Source organism: Hylobates moloch, unplaced genomic scaffold, assembly GCF_009828535.3.
Source record: "Hylobates moloch isolate HMO894 unplaced genomic scaffold, HMol_V3 SCAFFOLD_11, whole genome shotgun sequence".
Lineage (NCBI taxonomy): Eukaryota > Metazoa > Chordata > Mammalia > Primates > Hylobatidae > Hylobates > Hylobates moloch.
The window spans coordinates 45,404,832-45,424,482 of record NW_026652286.1 but is presented as its reverse complement, the minus strand read 5'-3'; the positions used below and the strand labels follow the sequence as shown (position 1 = coordinate 45,424,482).

The 19,651-nt window shown below is 55.1% G+C and overlaps 1 protein-coding gene across 1 annotated transcript in view; it reads right to left on the bottom strand.

Moving 5' to 3' along the window:
• Nucleotides 1-4,399: 4,399 nt before the first annotated feature.
• ARHGEF17 (Rho guanine nucleotide exchange factor 17) overlaps nt 4,400-19,651 on the bottom strand; it is a 62,069-nt gene continuing 46,817 nt past the window's right edge. The window contains exons 4-21 of the mRNA XM_032166899.2: nt 19,299-19,415; nt 18,995-19,087; nt 18,597-18,773; nt 18,182-18,232; nt 17,807-17,916; nt 17,624-17,709; nt 15,004-15,122; nt 14,423-14,636; nt 13,795-13,868; nt 12,718-12,917; nt 12,235-12,536; nt 11,509-11,758; nt 11,131-11,217; nt 10,725-10,792; nt 10,365-10,513; nt 9,404-9,578; nt 9,021-9,290; nt 4,400-7,399 (exon numbers count right to left, since the gene is read on the bottom strand). Coding sequence (XP_032022790.1) covers nt 7,203-7,399; nt 9,021-9,290; nt 9,404-9,578; nt 10,365-10,513; nt 10,725-10,792; nt 11,131-11,217; nt 11,509-11,758; nt 12,235-12,536; nt 12,718-12,917; nt 13,795-13,868; nt 14,423-14,636; nt 15,004-15,122; nt 17,624-17,709; nt 17,807-17,916; nt 18,182-18,232; nt 18,597-18,773; nt 18,995-19,087; nt 19,299-19,415 — 2,739 coding nt within the window. The 3' untranslated portion in view covers nt 4,400-7,202. The remainder of the gene's footprint in view (nt 7,400-9,020; nt 9,291-9,403; nt 9,579-10,364; nt 10,514-10,724; nt 10,793-11,130; nt 11,218-11,508; nt 11,759-12,234; nt 12,537-12,717; nt 12,918-13,794; nt 13,869-14,422; nt 14,637-15,003; nt 15,123-17,623; nt 17,710-17,806; nt 17,917-18,181; nt 18,233-18,596; nt 18,774-18,994; nt 19,088-19,298; nt 19,416-19,651) is intronic.

Here is a 19,651-nt window from a genome sequence, read left to right as displayed (position 1 = left end):
AGTGGTCACACCTGTAATCCTAGCACCTTGGGAGGCTGAGTTGGGAGGATCACTTAGCCCAGGAGTTCGAGACCAGCCTGGGCAACATGATGAAGCCCAGTCTCTACAAAAATATGGGGGAGAATCACCTGAGCCCAGGAAGTTGAAGCTGCAGTGAGCCGCGATCATGCCACTGCACTCCAGCCTGGGTGAGAGAGTGAGACCTTGGCTCAATCAATAAACTAAATGGGGAAATGCTTTTTGGTTAAGGAGCACTGGCTATTAATCAGATAACCTAGAGAGGGTCCACGCCCCTCTCTACCACCAGCTCTCTGTGAGGTTTTCATCAAATCCACCCCCAACTCAGTTTCCTCATCTGAAAACTGGGGTGCCAGACATGTTGCCTAAAGTTCTCTGTGGGAGGGGGCTACCTGGCTGCCCTGGCAGCAGCTCCATAGAGTAGGTCTCCCGTAGCCACAGCCCAAACACTTCTCGCCCCTGCAACCCCCAGGTTAGGAGGGAGCCTAATTATTATTTACTGCCGGGTGGATGGGCCAGCTCCTCCTGCAGCCAGCTCTGACTCTGAAACCACTGTGACGTGAGCCCCTCCCTGAGAGTCTACCAGCATCTGGGTTGCTCCACAGTAAGTAGACAGGGAAGGAGTTGTGGAAGCCACAGGAAAGATTTAGACTTGCTTTTTATGGAGCTTGGAGAACCACAGGCTTGAGAACAAAGGACTCTCAGAATCACAGGCTTTATAAAATCCTGGCATCTCAACTGAACCCATGGAGTCAGCACTGGAATCCCTGAACTCAGGGACCTCATAGACCATCTTGTTGAACTTCACATGGTACAGCTGGGCAAGTGGGCCCAGAGAATGTATGCACCTCATTGTAGGTACACAGCACAAGGTCCCAGTAAACTGGGACGAGCTGTGATGGGGACCTGGAGGCAGGGGCACAGGTGCCATGCCCCAGCCAGGCCCTGCCTGTGGTGGGGATCCTGGGTCACAGGATCAGAGCCACCACAGTGTGGCTGTATGCAGGGGATCTGAGTAGATGACTGCTGTGGAGTCATGGACCAAAGGTAGTGGGTGCCACTCTGCTTGCTGGCTGTGCTGGAATTCCAAAAGGAAGTACATACAGTACAAGCCTGGAGGAACGGGAGGCTCAGACTTAAATTTCAATGCTCCAGGCCAGGCGCAGTGGCTCACGCCTGTAATCCCAGCACTTTGAGAGGCCAAGGTGGGAGGATCACCTGAGGTCAGGAGTTGGAAACCAGCCTGGCCAACATGGTGAAACCCCATCTCTACTAAAAATACAGAGAAAAAAAAATTAGCCAGGTGCGGTGGTGGGTGCCTATAATCCTACCTATTCGGGAGGCTGAGGTAGGAAAACCACTTGAACCCGGGAGGTGGAGGTTGCAGTGAGCCAAGATTGTACCATTGCACTCCAGTCTGGGCGACAGAGCGAGACTGCGTCTCAAAAAAAAAAAAAAAAAAAAAAAAAAAATTCAATGCTCCACCCTAGGCTAACCTCCAGTGGGCCAAGTCCTAACCCTAAGAAGGTGGGCTGCTGTCCTGTGTTTGTGTCTTAGCTCCAGGGGAGGGTGGGCTCAGTCTGAGGAGAAACTGAGGCTAGGAGGCCAGGATGGGGCTCAGCCTGGGGCCAGGCCAGAAGCTGAGCTGGGGCTGTCTGGGTCTGAGGACCAGGTTCAACCTGCATTTAGGTCCAGACCCTGGCCTGGGTCTGGAATCCCACTGGGGTGGAGCTGTCAAGTCTTTGGTGACTGCCTCACTGCCTCCCTCATGGGAGGCCCAGCACTCTCAGTTCCATCCATCCCAGGTTCTATTGCCCACCTGACTGGTGCTCAAGGAGGCAGGTGTGGGGTATTCTTGGTCCCATGGTGAGTCTGAGAGAGGAACCCAGAGCCATCAACTGCAGACAATGGGGCTGGTGGGGACCCTGGGGACTGTCAGGGTGAGACTTGCAGTCCAGTTACCCTCTGGGCCCAGAACATGAGCAGGTCAAGAGCTAGGGAGTGCGAGCCAAGCCCAGGGAGACAGGTGGCTTGCTGAAGCATCTGAGGTTAAGAAGCCTGGAGAAGAGAAATCTAGGGGAAAATGGAAGAATATACGCTTTGGTGTCACATAGATAGTGGTTAAGTCCCAGTTCTGCCGTTGCCAGGCTCTGTGACCTTAGGCAAGTGACTTCACCTCTCTGAGAACTCGCCCATCCAAGCATGTTATGAGGATCTGCTGAGACCTCATCGGGCGCACCAGCTTCTTCCAGGCCGCTGGGCTCAGAAGCTCTCTCTCCTCTCCCTTTCCTTGGTGCAGTGTTTGCCCTGGGCAGCAGGGGCTCTGCCCGATTTATGCCTGATGCCTGCTCACTATCTCCCTCCCCAGTCCAGCCCAGCAAACTACCTCTGACCCAGCTTGGGATGCCGGCTCACTTGCCTTTGCCAGGCAGGACTCCTCATTGGCTATAATTGGGCCTAAAATAGACTTCCCCTTGCCGCTTCCTGCAACCTGGCCTGTGGCTTAAGGTCTGTGAGGACACAGACTTGGTGTTTGGCAGGCATGCAGAAGATGTGAAGGGCTCACAGAGGTCATCCAGGTCTATGGAGGGACAGACACTTGCCTGGCATCACACAGTGCTGAGAGGCCTGGCTGGAGCTTGAGTTCAGGCCCTGGGGTCCCCCATCCCCTCCCCAGGCCCTGCCCAGAAGGTTTAAGGTAAGGCCTTAGCCAGACTTGCTCTCTCCAAGCCCTCTGGACCAGCCCAGTGCTGAGGCTGGTTTGAGGTGTGTGACGGGGCCCCTGGAGGCCAGCTCATCTAGCCTTCTGCCTCTCCTGGCTTTAAGGGTCATTTCCTGGCTTTTCTGACCACAGGAAACCTTCCTGCCTGGGATCTCCTCCCCAGCTACCCCCAGCCTCAATGTTGCCTTTCTGTGTGACCTCAGGTAAGTCCCTGTCCCTCTCTGTGCCTCTTTTCCATAAGGTAGATGGTCTAGCTAAATCCTGCCCCCTGTCCCTAACCCAAGGGACCACCTGGAGAACTCCCTTGAAGAGGAGATGGCCTCTGGCTTTGACTCTCCTCACTGATCTGGGATCTGGATCCCCTTCCCAGGGCTAGTCTAAGGAACATTAGTCCAGCCTCATGAGTGACTACGTGTGACTCTGGGTGGTCAGGCTGTCTCTCCTGTCCTCCAGCCACACCAGGCTGGCCCTCCTCTTCCATGAGATACAGAGAACTGAGCAGACAGATTCCAGGTTCTATCAGTTAGTGGGTAGGTGACCTTTAGGAAGGCATCTAACCTCTCTGAACCTCAGTTTCCTCATCTGAAAAGGAGGGTAATAATGGTATCAACCTCCTAGGACCATTGTGAGGATTCGAGATGATCCATGCTCCTGGCTTGCAGCAAACACTAAGTGGAAGCTGGGTTTACTGTTTCGTGGCATTCAAGACCTAGAGTTGGTTCTCACCTGAATTCTCCAGATTTAATTCAACAAATATTTACTGAGCATCTACTGGGTGTCACACATGTGGCAGGCCTGGGGAGGGAACAAAGAACAAAATCCCATGCTCACGGAGCTCCTAACCTAGGCTCCCCTGCCTTTTCCTCTTTCCCCATCCACCTGGGCCTGCACCAGGCTCCTCTACCCCTCCTTGCCTTGGTTCGAGCCGTTCTTTTTTTTTTTTTTTTAGACAGAGTCTCCCTCTGTCACCCAGGCTGGAGTGCTGTGGTGTAATCTCGGCTCACTACATACTTGGCCTCCTGGGTTAAAGCAATTCTCTGCCTTAGCCTCCCAAGTAGCTATGATCACAGGTGCACGCCACCACGCCTGGCTAACTTTTGTATTTTTTGTAGAGATGGGGTTTCTCCATGTTGGCCAGGCTGGTGTTCCCTCTTAACATCAAACCCAAGCCCCACTTTCCCCCACGCCAGTGGCTAACCATAGTCATACCCTTTAAAGCAGTAGTTCTCTACCTTGGCTGGTGAAGCTAGATCATGGTGTCAGAAGCCGGGGTGCTGGTTACCCTTGGAGGGTAGACCAGAAGGAGGTCTAAGGGGAGCTTTTGGGGTGATGATATTTTCTGTTCCTTGACCTGGGTATGTTCACTTTATGAATACCCATCACGCTGGGTCCTTTTTTGTATAAATGTTATACTTCAACTAAAGGTTTCTAAAAAACATATAGACACCTGGGTCCCACCCTCAGAGTTCAGATATAATTGGTTTGGAATTGCCCTGGGCCCTCATGATTATAATGTGCATCCCAGGCTGAGAACCACTGCTTCAGAGGAGCTAATCCTTCCAGGAGCCTCCCCTGGGCCAGAATCCTGGGGTCTGATGCTCATTCCAGGGCCTCCCTGCCCACAGCTGACAGGGTCCGGGCTGTCCACAGGCTGGCCAGTGCCCTGGAATGTGGCCCTCTAAGTAACAGTGGGCTGGGCCAAGCCCATTCTTACTGAGGCACTTGAGTGGGGGAAGTGGTGAGGATCTGGCCTTGGGTATCTTGTGCTAAAACTGAAGTCTGCCCAGGGGCCTCTGAGTGGAGGAGGCAGAGCCCCTGAGGCAGCAGAAGCTGGAAAGCAGTGTAACAGCAACTGACTGGCAGTGTGGGAGGCACTGACGACTCAAGTGGAGAGGCCAGATGTCCTGAGATGCAGCTCTGATGTCTGGGCCACAGTGCCCTGTGACAGCTCCTTGCTGCCAGTTCACGTCTTCACTAATAAGCACCCTTCTAGTTCAAAGGCACAATGAATCTCTTCCTTGCAATCCAAAGACCTGTGCACGCCAAGCAGCAGTCCTGTTAGGGAAGGGATCATCAGCCTCATTTCACACATGAGGAAATGGAGGCTCAGAGGGGATACAACTTGCCCAAAGGCACGTAGCTAGTTAGCGGCAAAGTCAAGATCTCAAACAAGGTCTGTCCAGCTTCAAAGCCTGTGTTCCTTCTAATGCTTTGTTTCGTTATATATTCCACATGAATGAGGCCTCCTACTCCATAATATATCTGTGCTTATTAATAGAATCCCTTCCTCCCCAGATAGCCCTAGTAAAACGATGCTGCAGGGAGACGGTCCATGCCCGTCCTGTGGTGTTGAGGACCCAGTAGGCCCGAGAGGTGTGCTGCCAGTTTGCAGAGCATGAGCTTGCATGGCCCTTCAGGGGCTGACTCAAAAGTCAGTCATTTAGGCTGGAAAGGTTCACGCGTGTAGCAGAGCTGAGGCATGACATGCCTTCTAGTGATGGCCACCTCTAGTTCTGCAGGTGCACTCTGGTGTGGAGGGCTCTCCATCCTTGCACAGAATAGCCCCATGTTGCTGGGCCTATGCGTTCTTGTGTCTGATTTAATGACATACCTCTTCAGACCAGAAATCAGACAGCCTTGGATTCTACTCCTGCTCCAAAGACTTCAGAGGGTTGGAGCAGGGCCTTGGCCTTCATCAGGGTTCTCCAGCTGAGGCTTTGCTGGAGAACATTGTTTCCTGGAGGAGCCGTAAACAGGCTCAATGGGGGGCCTGGCTCTTTATCTGGAGCATGTCAGCTTCAGATTCCCAAGCTCCATCCAGGCCCGCTGACTCCGAAGCTCTCGAATAAAACGTAAATAAGTTATGTATCATGTTTCCACATTTACATGTCATCTGCAAGGGATTCTACCATGTAACCCTGGTTACAAAGCACTGAACTGGTACAACCCCTTTATTTTCCTGATGAGGAAACTGCAGCCCAGACACCTGCCCAGGGTAGCACAGCAAATCGTGGCCACCTCGCCGTCCAGCACTCTTCTGGGTCTCCAAGGCCTCCCTTCTTCCCAAGTGTGTGGACGTCGGAAGGCCCATGTGGCCAGGGAGACTGAGCCCTGAGGTTGCTGACAGGAGGCCACTGTGGCCACCAATGCAGTCATCTGGTGTTTCTATTTATTGACTCTTTAAACTTCATCATCCAAAGAGAGTTAATACATGACTGTTTGGTAGCAAGAGAAACACAATCTAAGACCGCAATGACCCACCCACCCCAAACAAAACCAAAACCAAACAGAACAAAACAAACCCCATCTGAAACCAAACCTTTGGAGTTTTAGCTGAAGAAGCAAGGGGGCTGAGGGTCAGAGTGGCTCCCTGCAGTCCAGGGGGTCAGGCAGAGGCTGCTCTCAAGTGGGAGCCTTCTCTGTTGAAGAGGCTACATTCAGCCCCTCAGCTTTGGGGGGTCCTTCCTGAAGGGGCTTCCCTTGGCAGAAGGGGTGTGGAGACGGATTCTGTGATCAGAGTGAGGGGCTCCTAGGTCTGCCCTCCAAGGTGACCGTATGTGCCAGTGCGTGAGACACAGGGAAGCAGGGCCAAGGACTGGGGGCGACTGTGAGGAGATCGCGGGCCCATTTCTCTCACCTGAGAGAAAGCCCTGTCCAAGGCCCCATCAGTGTTCCCAAATTAGGGAACCACTAAAGGCACCACCAACAAACTGGGAAATGACAAAGCCTGGCAGGTCCCCAGATGGCAATCACTGCCCCCTAATAGTCAGCATCTTGATCTAGAGGACTGAGGGCAGCCCCATCAGGCTGGGGCCCTGGAAAGTTTATGTCAACAGGCAATGTTTAGGGCCTTGGACATGCAGTGTGCGTACGTGTGTGTCTGTATGAATGGAATGGGGCTCAGGGGCGCATGGGTCCCTCCAGGAAGGCTTGGTTAGAGTCCCAGGGTGGTCCCCAGGGCAGGAATAGGTTTCTTTTCCTCATGTCATTTCCTCAAATCACCCCGACCCCAGGTCACCAGGTCACTGCATAAATAAGTGCTTGGGAAGGTCCACATCTAAAAAGGAACATAAATACTGTACATGGGGAATTCCCCAGCCTTCCTGCTGCCCTCCAGAAAACCCTCCAAATATTGCACATGGCCCTCCCCAGCCCCGTGGGGTCCAGACCCGGCTGTGTCTTTGGTAGAAGCTCCAGGGTCAGAGGTCCTGGTCAGCCCACATGTCCCCCACCCGATCATGACTGGCAGCACCGGGGCAGCCAGAGGGTCGGGAGAAGCCGTGGCCTGGCTGGCCAGCGGGTGTTCCATCAGGAATGCTTCTGCGAAGACAAGGCAGAGCCCACGCAGGCACATGTGTGCCCCTGGCTGGACACTCCTGGTCAAAGTCTGCGTGTGGGCTAGGAAGAGGCAAGCAGGCTGAGGGCAGGTGGGCAGGCCAGTCCTGGGCCATGGCAGACAGGGTCACACCCTCCACAGGAGGAGGTGGTTTGTGCTGTCGTCTCGGCCCACAGTCTCACTGCTGCTGCCGCCCCCACTGCTGAGTCGGAAGTCCTCATAGCCATCACCTCCACTGATAACCAGCATTTTAGGCCTGGCCGGGACGGGGCCTCGGTGCCGAGGGGAGTCCCGGTGCTCCAGTGATGGCAGCTTCTCAGGGCCTGGGGGCAGAGGCGAGGATCTGTCAGCCTGGGGGTGAATGGAGGCTTCACTGTCCCATCAGGGCCTGAATTCCCACACCCCAGAAGATAGGAAGGAAGACGTGCACACTTCCTATGGGGGAATCCCACTTTCTGTTAGCTAGGAACTTATTTAGAAAGAAATGCCCACTTCTTGGCAGCCAGACTTCTTATGTCCCATCTGTAATCTCTAGTCAGGAGTCACATAACTTCCCAAGGTGATGCCACTTCTGATTTTTTTCTTTTTACAATGTAAGTTCCCTGTAAGATGCCACTTTCTATCTCTCTTGATTACTGCATGCAATGTCCTTGCATTAAATAAGCCTCCTACTTCCAACAGCCCTTTCCCAGGTAGCTTAAGTCTTCTGTGAACCCAGACAACTCCTGACCCGAGGTTTTATTGCTTCCTGATTTCCACGGCCACTTCCTCTTGGGAATATCATTTCTTGTCCTGCCAAAGCAAAACTTTTCTGGTTGTGACCTCCTGATGTACCTCATTTCCTGCTGTTTCACTTTTTTTTTTGAGACGTAATTTCGCTCTTGTCACCCAGGCTGGAGTGCAATGGCACACACTCTTGGCTCACTGCAAACTCCGCCTCCCTGGTTCAAGTGATTCTCCTGCTTCAGCCTCCTGAGTAGCTGGGATTACAGGCATCCGCCACCACACCCAGCTAGTTTTTGTATTTTTAGTAGAGATGGGATTTCACCATGTTGGCCAGGCTGGTCTCGAACTCCTGACTTCAGGTGATCCACCCCCTTCAGCCTCTCAAAGTGCTGGGATTACAGGTGTCAGCCACCACGCCCGGCCGTATTTTTATTTTTATTTTTATTTTTTTGAGACAGGGTATCACTCTCAGTGGCGCAATCTCTGCTGACTGCAGCCTCGACTTCCCTGGGCTCAGGTGAGTCTCCCACCTCAGCTCAGCCTCCTGAGCAGCTGGAACCACAGGTGTGTGCCACCACACCTGGCTAATTTTTGTATTTTTTGTAGAGATGGTGTCTCACCATGTTGCCCAGGCTGGTCTTGGAATTCCTGGAGTCAAGCGATCCTCCCACCTCATCCTCCCAAAGTGCTGGGATTACAGGTGTGAGCCACCGCGCCTGGCACCGTGCTGTTTCACTTTCTAATTCTCAGTCCATTTTCTGTGCTAGTGCCATTCTATGTTGTTTTCTGTTGCTATTTCTATTTCCTGCTCTGTGCATCACTTCCTGATTCCACTTCCTGCCCTATACATCATTTCTAGTCCTGTGCTATTTCCTGGTGTATATAGGAAATATATACAACAGGACATATTTCCTACATACGTATTCTATTTGTGACATATTCTACCTCTTAGGTTATAGTTCCCTCCCTGTTTCCCATGACATTTCTCTGGACAGAACTTTATATACACACAACACATGCAGGTGCACACACACACACACACACACACAATCCTAGATTTCATTTGGGGACTTCTGTGGCCTATTTCCTGTCATATATGCCACCTCCAGCTCTATGTGACACTTTTCCTCCCTCTTGAAAGCTCTTCTGGCAGGATAATGGGGAGTCCTAAATCAAATGTCCATGATCCCTGGCTTGGGGTATGATGCATTGACCCACCTGTGTCTGGGGGAGGTGGTGGGGTTGGGCAGAGCAGGTTGAAGCCATCTGGCAGCTGGACTGCGGCCAAGAAGCGGACGTGGCCAGTGTGTCCCTGGCCAAGGCCTGTGGGACTGAGTGGCGCCCGTGGGCAGCTGACAGTACCGGGCGAGGTGGGCATGGTGAGGACGACACCAGCACTGGTGCCCACCCACAGCAGCTCCTCACACACCAGCAGCGCTGTGATTCGCAGACAGGCAGCCTTGTGCTGCCGGATGATGGCATCCGAGCCTGGGGTAGGAGACAGACCACAGCTGGGGCTGAATTCTGGCCCTGGCTCAGCCTCCTCTACAATCGGGCAGAAAGCCTCCAAGGAGAGCACTGTGGTAGTTTGAGGTCAGTACCTGCCAGCATCCTGTGCACGGGAGGGGTGACGTCTACTTCTGCCAGCTGCTCAAAGGTGTCTGGATGGTAGAGACACACGTGGGCACTACCTTTCAACGTCACCCACACACCCAGGCTGGAGTCCACCATGCAAGCCACGCTGCGGCTTGAATCCTGACCCACGTAAAACGTGTGCTGGGGAAGGCGGGGGAGAAGATGGGTCATTGGCAGGCCTGCCTCCCTTGGCCCACCCTAGCCTGGAGCTTCACCAGTGTCCATCCCTTACAACTCACACTAGCGTTGGTCCTTGGTCTGATTAACCTTACAAGGCTTGGTTTCACCAGCACCTCCCAACTTAGTTCTCAGGAATTACAATGGAGGTGCTTTCTCTCCATTAAACTTGAGTGATTTAAGGATCAGAGAACTTCAATGCTTAAAGGGTTCTAAAATCAGTCACTGGCCTCCCCCTGGACAGGTGGGGAAGCTGAAGCCTAGAAGGGAAAGGTCACGCAGCAAGTCAGTCACAGAGCTGGGGCCTGAACCCAGGGCTTTGGACTCTTGCCCAGCCAACAATGGAATAAGTGAGGGAAATTAAGGGAACACGTTGCCCCTGGATACTTCTGACATGTGTGCAAGTGACATGTGCAGCAATAAATGCCAGAGTCTAATGCTAATGGATGTTGACATCAGGAAGGACTCTTGTCCTATCCCCAAAGGACCCTAAAACCTGAGTTGAGAGACAGGGTGGGCAGGAGGATGAATAAGATTCCTAATGTATATGGGACACTTACTGTATTCCTCATCAGCTAGAGAAGAAATGAGGATCGAAGGACAGGGACTGGCCAGTGTCACTCTGTGGTCAGAGGAAGGCCCTAGCCCTCTGCTGGATGCTGCTTATGCCCCTACCATGGTCTCCATCTCCCTCTCACACGGACCTAGCTCATCCCATGGCACCAATTCCATTCCCCCATCCCCTGCTACCTCCAGCTGCAGCGTGTCAGGGCTCAGGACAAGGACTCGGTTCTGGCAGCCACACCACAGCCGCCCACCCACAGACACCATCTTGGTGATGGGGCTCCCCTGGGTGCCCAAGGTCACTGATTTGAAGTTCTGGGGGTCCCAGAAATGGCCTGGAGTGGGGTAAAGAAAACAGGAAATTCACTCCAGTTCTAAATTTGAGCTTCAGTCTCCCTTGAAATGGGATGTTAACATTCCCCTTTATAAGCAAGGACACCAAGGCCCAGAGAGGGCCTGGGAGTTGCCCAAAGCCATATCTCCAGGAAAGAGCCCCAACACCAGTAAGGGGACAGGGGCAGGGTGTGGGGGAGGGCAGATACTCACCTGCTTCCCTTTGGTAGACCACAAGCTCTCCATTCGCCAGAGACACAAACACCTGGTTATTCAGATACCTGGGTAGGGAAAAGAGGAAGCAGTAAGGGAGTTCAGGCAGCCAAAGTGGGTCACCCAGGACCAGGGGAACCACAGATAGAATGGGTATGGCTCCCGAGAGGCCACCTCTTCCCACCCCTTGTTCTCCAGGTGGGGGTTGCCTGAGGCTAAGAAAAGGGAGTGACTTGCCCGAGCTCACACAGTGTGTAAGAGGCACAGCTAGCCTAGGGCCAGGCCTCTGGCTTCCAGCCTCCACAGAGAGGAGGGACAGTAGAGCAGGGGGCCCAGATGAACAGAAGGAGGCCTGCACGCGTGGCTGAGAAGAGTCTAGACAGGAAGGGCCACCCTGGGGCCTTACAAGATACAGGTCACAGAGGCCGCGTGCTGGAGCTTCATGCTGTTCCTGCGGTCACGGATGCTGTCGGAGGACTGGTACACGTGGACACTGTGGATCGGGGTATGCACCTGGGACAAATGCTTGGGGCACACCAGCCCCTGGAGTCATCCCTCCACCTCTTTGCCCATAGCACCACGTCTTCAATGCTGGGTGCCTGCCCAAGGTACTGAGGTCCCACAGCCTCCCTGGGACTGTCAGACCCACTGACATCCCTGGTCAGCAGTACCCTTGAGGTGTGACCCAAAGCCCTCCTGCCTTGGCTCCAGGGGACCACATGATTTTCAGAGCAGGGAGCTCAGAGTTCTGGCACTGTGTCCCTAGTCCCTCCCCTGTCCCTACCAGCCATCCTCAGTGCCCAGCCACACGGAGCTCTGGTAGGCCTCAGGGTCGACACTCAGCAGGTCCTCAAGGCTGCCCCGGGTGAAGGAGCCGTGGCTGGAGCGGCGAAGGGCTCTCCCATCCATTGGGCTGGTGCCGCAGGGACCACCAGGCCCAAAGGAGCCAGACAGTGGCAGGAAGCCTGGCTCCTGCTCCTCCTCTGAGCTGGTGGTCTCTGCCGTGGCCTCCTTGGAACTCGGGGTCTCCTCATCTGAGGGAGACAAAGGTCTCTGTCTCCATCCTCCTCTGCCAGGCCTGGGACCTGATATCTTTCTAAGCCATGCATCCCTCCTGGCCATGACCCTCCGGAGGGCCTCTCAAAGCTATTCTTCCCCATCCCCGAGGCCTCTGCATCTGCTCCAGCCTGCTGCCCTGCTCACCGACAGCTCAGCACTACAGAATCCTTGATCTCGCCTGGCCCCTCGGACCCAGTGGCCACACTGTGGGTCCCCACTCCACCAACACCCCATCTTCCTTAGCTGAGTGCTCCAAGGTCTTCATGATCCCACCTGACTGTCCCACTGTCCTCTGGATCCTCGGTGTCACATCCCCTGCCCTCATTGCTCTGTGTGCTAACATCCTGAGGTCTGACGCCATGCCTTTGCCCTACACTGGTCCCTCCTCTCCCCCTCCTCTGGGCAGTCCACCCTGCCCAGTGCCAAGTTGGAGGAGATGGCCAAAGCTCACTGCCAAAGCTGGAGGAGATGGTGGACCGGCTGGCCTGGCTCTGCAGCGTCCCCGAGGGGCTGGGCGAGGACTCATCATCAGAATCACTGTCAAAGGGCACCAGCTCTGGGCGGGGGTCACCCTCGGCGAGGCCCGGCGTGATCTCCAAGCCCGAGCCTGCAATGGAGATGTGAAGGCAGGGCTGCTGCCCCGGCTCCGCAAGCGTCGCGGCTTCCTCATCCGCAGCGGCCTCGACGTCCAGCTCCGGCCCGGCGGGCTCCGGTGCCGTCTCTGGAGGACTCCTCAGCGATGGAGGAGGCTCCCTGCGAGAAGAGAGAGTGAGGATGAGAGCAGCTACAGGGCCTCGCTGGCGACGCCCACCGACCCCGCCCACACTCGCCAGGCCCCGCCCACAACCAGGCCGGGGCGGCCTCAGAGTGTGCTGGGACAGGGGTTGGGTCTCCCAGGCCCGCGGTGCCGCCCACCCCGCCGCCCAGGCCTCACCGGTGGCAGCGAGGCTGCAGCCCGGGCACTGCCCCGATGCAGAGGATGCGGGCGGAACAGACGGCGATGCAGGCCTCCACGTCCGGCTCGGCGCGCAGGCTCAGGAGGCACACCTGGCCCACATAGCCGTCGCTGTTGCAGACCCACACCTCAGGCGGGGGCTCCGGGCAGCTGTTCAGGGTGGGAGCTGCGCAGGAGAACTGCAGGAGGCACCAATGGAGAAGGTGAAGTGAGGAACTGCTGCCGGCATTCCCCACTCCTGGGAAACCCCGGCAGAATGGAGGGAGGCAGGCCTGCATGGGTGTGTATGGATGACCTATACACCCCTCTACACACGCGTACACATACACGCGGCACAGGACCCTTTTTTTTTTTTTTTGCGATAGGTTCTTGCTTTGTCTCCCAGGCTGGGGTGCAGTAGTGGGTTCATGGCTCACTGCAGCTTTGACCTCCAGGGCTCAAGCAATCCTCCCACCTCAGTCTCCCGAGTAACTGGGACCACAGGGGCGGGCCACTAAACGTGCATAATTTTTGAATTTTTTGTAGAGATAGGGTCTTGCCTAGCCTGGTCTTGAACTTTTAGGTTCATGTGATCCTCCTAACTTGGCCCCACAAAGTACTGGAATTACAGACGTAAGCCACTGCGCCTTGCCCATGTGACTGTCTACACATCAAATGCACTCATGCCTATGGGATACAGGCCATCATGCCTACATGTACACACACATATCTCCGGATATAATCATGGATACATCCATAGAAAAAATGTGATGCTGGTAACCTCTGTACATATGTATGCAGCCTCATACAAGCACATAAATGAAGTTACTTCCCATCATTCACATAGCCTTTGTTCACATGCACAGATACAGATATGCACGAAGCATACCCATATACATGTATACATGTAATACATATGCAGCACCCACGCACATGTACAGAGAGCTGAATTCTCCAAGACATAAGGAGCAATAGCAATGTTCAAGGCATATAGACAATGTCGTACACAAAACAAAAATTCATGAACACCTGCTGGCTTTGAAAACATGCACCCACGTGACCCAGATGCAGATATACCTGCATGCCACTGCGGGTTTTCATGATGGGGATGGCCTTCAGGAACTCAGGGTCTAGACAGCTTTTGCTGGATGCTGTAGTAGAGATGCACAGACAGACAGACCCTGCTTAGCATAGCATCCATCTCACCCTGGTCCTGCCCCTGCCCCACTCCCCTTCCTCCCCTGCCCCTCAGGGTCTCTCTAGTGGGAGGCCTGATCCCAGCCACATTAGAATAAGGCAGTTGCTCCTGGCCTCAATCTTTTCCCATGTGTATTGTCTTGGGGTTAGACCCAGAGGTCTCTATGGATCTTCTAAGCCATGAGCCCTGATCAATAGCTTTCCCTGATCCAGCCCTGCTCAGAGTGTGTGTAGGGAGGGTATGGGGAGGGTCTTGGCTATTGGTGCCCACTATGGGGCAGGTCCAACAGACAGTGAGACCTTATCCATGGAATCCCCTCCCTGCCAGGGAGGCCACAGCTATTATTCAGTCTGATGTTTCACTGCAGAAGCCCCCCTCCCCACCAGGTGGAGCCGGAGCACAGAGCACTGTGGTTCTGGCCCCTGAAGTCACAGACAGCTGTGAGATGCCTCTGGCCTCCTGCCTGGAAGCTCTAGGAGAAGAGGGCCAGCATGTGCCTTGGCTTACCCAGCTTCCTCTTGGCCTCATCGAAGGCCTGTTCAAAACCAAGGCGGGCGTCAGGGTGAGGGAACTCAAAGATGTAGGAGTCGGTGCCCTCGGGCCGAGTGGCGCACAGCTCCAGCTTGGTTGGCGGGAAGGAAAGCGCGTAGCACAGCGCCTGCTTCTCTGACAGGTCCCGGTGCATGGCAGCTGAGAGGTCCCGCAGCGCATCGTCCAGGCTCTGTGGAGAAGAGGGCCCAGGCCTCAGGCCCCAGCATCTCACCAGAGCCTGCACCTGCCCTTAATGTGTGGGGACCTGCCTCTCTCCTCAGACAGCAAGTGGGACTGTCTCCTCCCTCAGACCTGGATTCCTTTGATAGATGGGGGATGGGGCCTCTGTCACCCTCGGATAGGGATGCAGCTATGTCTCCACCCTCAGACCTGGAACATGTTACTTCCCCCATATGGAGGGAGGCTGCAATTTTTGCTTTCAGATGAGGGAAAGGGATGTCTCTTCCCTCAGGCAAATGTCAGGGCTGTCTATCTCTCAGATAGGGTCAGAAGCCTCCCACCCCCTGGCTCCCCAGCATCGGGCAGAGGGCACAGACCTGGTGGGGGAAACCAAGGCTCTCAGAGAGCTTGCTCATTTGGCCCAGGGTGGTGAGGTCCTCATCAAGGCGGCTGATGGCCTTCTGGATGTTTTCCCGATTGGTGGCTTGGGATGCCCCTAGAGGGGAGAGAGGAAGGCCGTGGACTGATACAGAGACAGACAAGGTCAGGCTGGGACAGACTCTCCTTCCCTCACTGCATAGCCTGCAGCTGGGCCTGGGGTGGGACCTGACAAACCAAGAGCATAGAAACCCCAACTTGGGAAAAAAGTTAACAGGCAGGTCCCAGAGGAACCCCAGCCCTGTGAGCTGGGGACTGGGCCTGATTCAGAGCCATGTGGCACAGGATGTCAGGCCCACGGAGAATTCCTGGGAGAGCACGGAGTATCAAACGGCAGCTGGCTCTGCGACACACAGGCCCCGGCTGACAAGGAACTGCTGTGGCGTTGCAGCCTCCTGTGGGGGCCCTGGCAGAGCAGGCAGAGCCCCAGGCAGTCAAATGTGCTGACCAAGAGACTCATTGCCCCACAAAGGAGGGGGCAGTGCATGGTGCCCTGGATTTCTATGGTCCTATCCCATACCTGAACACTGCCAAGCGGCTGGTCCTGCAGACGGCCTGCCACCCTCAACCCAAGGCTTGGGACGCACACTCTGGACCAGTGGTCCATACATGGAGCTGTGCCTCCACCGCTGGGCCAGGACACATGTGTCTTGAAATCAAGGGAAAAGAAGTTTCTTTTTGCTTTTTCCTAAATGAGTTTCTTTTCCTGTTTTTCTCCAATCTAGTTTATAGAATGTGTTATTGGTGTATATAAATTTAATATTTGGGCCACAGGTTGCAGAATGGTAAGGCAGCCCTGGATGGGTCATGACAGCACTAGAGACATGGACCCTGAGACTGGCAAGTCCTGTCTGAAGTGGCCCTGTGACCAAGAACCCCGTGGGGGTGAGAGGCAGCCTGCTGAGGAGGGGAGGGCACGCTTTGTAACTGTAAGATGGAGTCACACTGGACAGGGAGGCTGTCTCACTGTGTCTACGGGAAGAAGAGTGTGTGCCCGGTGGATGGCAGTGGAGTTTCCTGCTAGGCCGAGGCTGGGAACAGCTCTGCTGTTGCCTGAATGTTTGTGTCCACTCAACACTCACAGGTTGAAATCGAATCCTGAGTGTGTTGGTATTAAGAGGCGGACCTGGCCGGACGTGTTGGCTCAGGCCTGTAATCCCAGCACTTTGGGAGGCCAAGGTGGGCAGATCACAAGGTCAGGAGATCGAGACTATTCTGGCCAACATGGTGAAACCCCGTCTCTACTAAAATACAAAAAAAAAATTAACTGGTCGTAGTGGCGCGCACCTGTAGTCCCAGCTACTCGGGAGGCTGAGGCAGGGGAATTGCTTGAACCCGGGAGGCAGAGGTTGCAGTGAGCCAAGATCGTGCCACTGCACTCCAGCTTGGCAACACAGTGAGACTGTCTCAAAAAAAAAAAAAAAAAAAAGAGGCGGACCTTTGGGAGGTGACCTGGTCGTGAGAGGGGAACCATTGTGAATGAGATTTGTGCCCTGATAAAGAGGCCTGAAGGAGCCTGTTCACCAAGTGAGGACACATAGAAGGCATCCTCTGTGAAGCACAGGCTCCTTTCAGTTCTGCTGGCACCCTCATCTTGGCCTTCCCAGCCTCCTGAACTGTGAGCAATACATTCCTCTGGTTTATAAATTGCCCAGTCTGTGGTATTTTTGTTAAAGCAGCCTGAAGAGACGAAGCCGATCTACTCCTTTTGACATGAACTGTCCCATCCCAACCCTCACCACCTGGGCAGCCATGTTTTCTTCCATATGACCCTGCCCCATTCTTGCTCACAGCTGACTGGACCAGGAGTGGGCACCTAACTTAAAGGTGGTCATTCTATTGACTTGGACCAATTAGAGTAATAACCAGCTGGTACTCCTACATAGTGGGCAAGCCTGGGTTCACCAAGGGGCCGGGCAAACCTGTCTGTTACCCTGAGGGCCAAGCTCCAGGTGAGCTCCCCTCCAGCTGAGCCAGGAGCCAGCCTGGGTCTGATCACGGGAGTTATGAGGAAGCAGGGAAAGCTAACAGCAGTGAGAACAGGGCCGACTCAGCAAGAAGGGAAGAAAGACAGACGCCGCAGGAGGAGCGGCTCCTGGAAGCTGCCTCAGCTCCCAGCAGTCTCAGCCCCGAACAACATGGATGGCTCCAATCAACCCTTTGCTTGCAGTAACTCAAGCGAGTGTCTGTTCCCTGTGTGTGAAACCGCTGAACCAGACAGTGCAACATCATCTAATATTAGGCGCTCAAATGATTTTGCACAGATGAATCAATGGCTAATTACAGTGGTGCTGCTCTCTGTGCACCACCCCCACCCAGCTCCCGCTGCCAGCCTAGGTCCCTGCCCAGTTGGAAGGAGGTGTGCATGGACAGATTGTCTGGCTCCAAATGGGTGCCAAATGGGTCCTTCATGCCAGCCCCCTTGCACTGGATGAGAAAGCAAGGCCCAAAAGTGGAAAAGCAGCTGGACAAGCAGCCAGACTGGCTGGAGCTCAGACCCTCCAGGAGGGCTTCTCAGAGGAAGACCCCAACACCCAGAACCCCTAGCATCAGACCCACCTTTGATGATGTCTGTGTCTTCCAGCGGCAGCTTCCATAGCATCTTGTACTTGCTGGCTGTGTCAATGACACTGGCTGCCGTGTACCTGTGGGGAGCCAATGGGGCGCTCTGGCCAGGGTTGGGGAGTGGGGCACTCCCCAACCCCCTGCTGGCACCACCCAAACCCCGGCCCAGCCACTCACAGGCTCATGGAGCTGCGCCGCAGGGAGCCTGACTTTCGCTTCAGAGTGGTGCAGACGATGAGGTCCGTGAACAGGAAGAGAGACCGGTCTTTCTTGCCACTGATCGCCTTCTGTGGAGCCCAAGGCAGAATTCAGGCTGGGTGGACACAGTCCAGAAGCCCTCCCACCTGCCCATAGTACCCAAGGGGACACTGAGACCCAGGGAGAGTGAGGGCTCTTCCCCAGCTGCCCAGAGAGTCAGAGCAGAGTGGGGACTCAACCAGGGCTCCCCTCGGGGTGAAAGAGCAGGGAGACCTGCAGGTAGAGGGTGTGAGCAGAAGAGAGGGCAAAGTGAGGAGGTGGGGACAGCCGGGCAGACACTGGGACACTTCTTACCACTTCAATGACCATCTCCTGTCTCAGGAACCGCCGCAGAGGGGCCTGGAGCTGTGGGACAGGAGGGACAAGGCATCTCGAAGGCCAGTTATTAATCCCTATCCCCTCCACAAATCCCAGTGATCCCTCGGCCCCACTCCATGGGCTAGGCCAATGGAAGCAGCATGCTGCCCACCCTCCCAATGCCCTTGTGCTGCCAGGCCACAGGACCCAAGGTCAGAGACACGTGGAAGAACACAGACAGGTGGAGACGTGTGGCCACAGAGACCGGCAGACATGGATGCAAACACACTGTGGTTCCGGACATGGACACAGCCACGATTCCAGGTGGCCACAGATGCACACAGAGGCCGAGTGGACACAGATGTGGGTGGGGTGGGGTGGGGTAGGGTGGGGTGGGGCAGGGCGCACGCACATCCTCCATGCCCTCGATGTGAGCCTCTATCTCCTGCAGCACACGGGCATGCCGCTCCGCCTCCTCGGCACTCCGCACACCCTTGTTGATGCGCTCAGCCACCTGCTTGATGTTCCGCTGTGCCTCCAGCAGGAGTGGATGGTCCGGGTGGTCCTCAGGTGTATGCTTCAGGAGGTCCTGGGGTGGGAATGGGGACCAGGCCTGACTGCTTAGCTACCCCTGGGGCCCCAGACTGCTGGAGCACGAGGGACTATGGGTAGACTCCAAAGAGGACTTTCTTTCCTACCTGACCCCTACAGACCCTGATGTCAGGCTCAGCGAGGCAGGGGCCTTAGACCTCCTTGTATCCCCCCATCCTTCCAGGCCTTGCCCACTTGCCCACCCAGCTCCATGCCCACCTTCACCAGAAGCTCGTAGCGTGGGATCCGCTGCACAGGCTTGATCATGAGGTCAGACAGCGCCTGCTTCTCCTTGTTCTCACGCATGCTTTGCTGAAACCCATGGATGGGCACCGTGTGAGGAATGACATGCCAGGGAGACTATGTCCAGGGACAGGTCCCCAGCAAGCCCCTCCAGCTCAGCCTGAGAGCGGAGGCTGGCCCAGTGGCTGGGACTATGGTACCCAGGCTGGGAGCTCCTGGGGCCCTCAAAGCTGGCCCAAGGCGAGGGTCACCTCCATCCCCCTGCCCTAGCCCACAGTACCTCTAGGAACTTGAGAAAGGCAGGCCTCGCCTCCTTGGCCACACGCACAGCATCCTTTGCATTGAGGAAGTTATCGATATAGGCGGAATAGATGTTTACTAGGACATCCTTGGAGAACTGTGGAGGAGGAGGCAGGTTGGGGACCCTCAAGGTGTCCCTCACCCCACCTCACCCTGTCCTAGTTTTCACTGATTCATGAGTCACCATCTTTTCCCTCCAACTAGAAATGATACAATCTCTAAGGGATCAGGCACGTATCCTGTGGCTCTAAGTGTGGTCGTGTTTAGGCGTATGTGCATGTGTACACATGGATATATGAGTGCTCATATTATCTGGGTGTGACTGTTCATGTA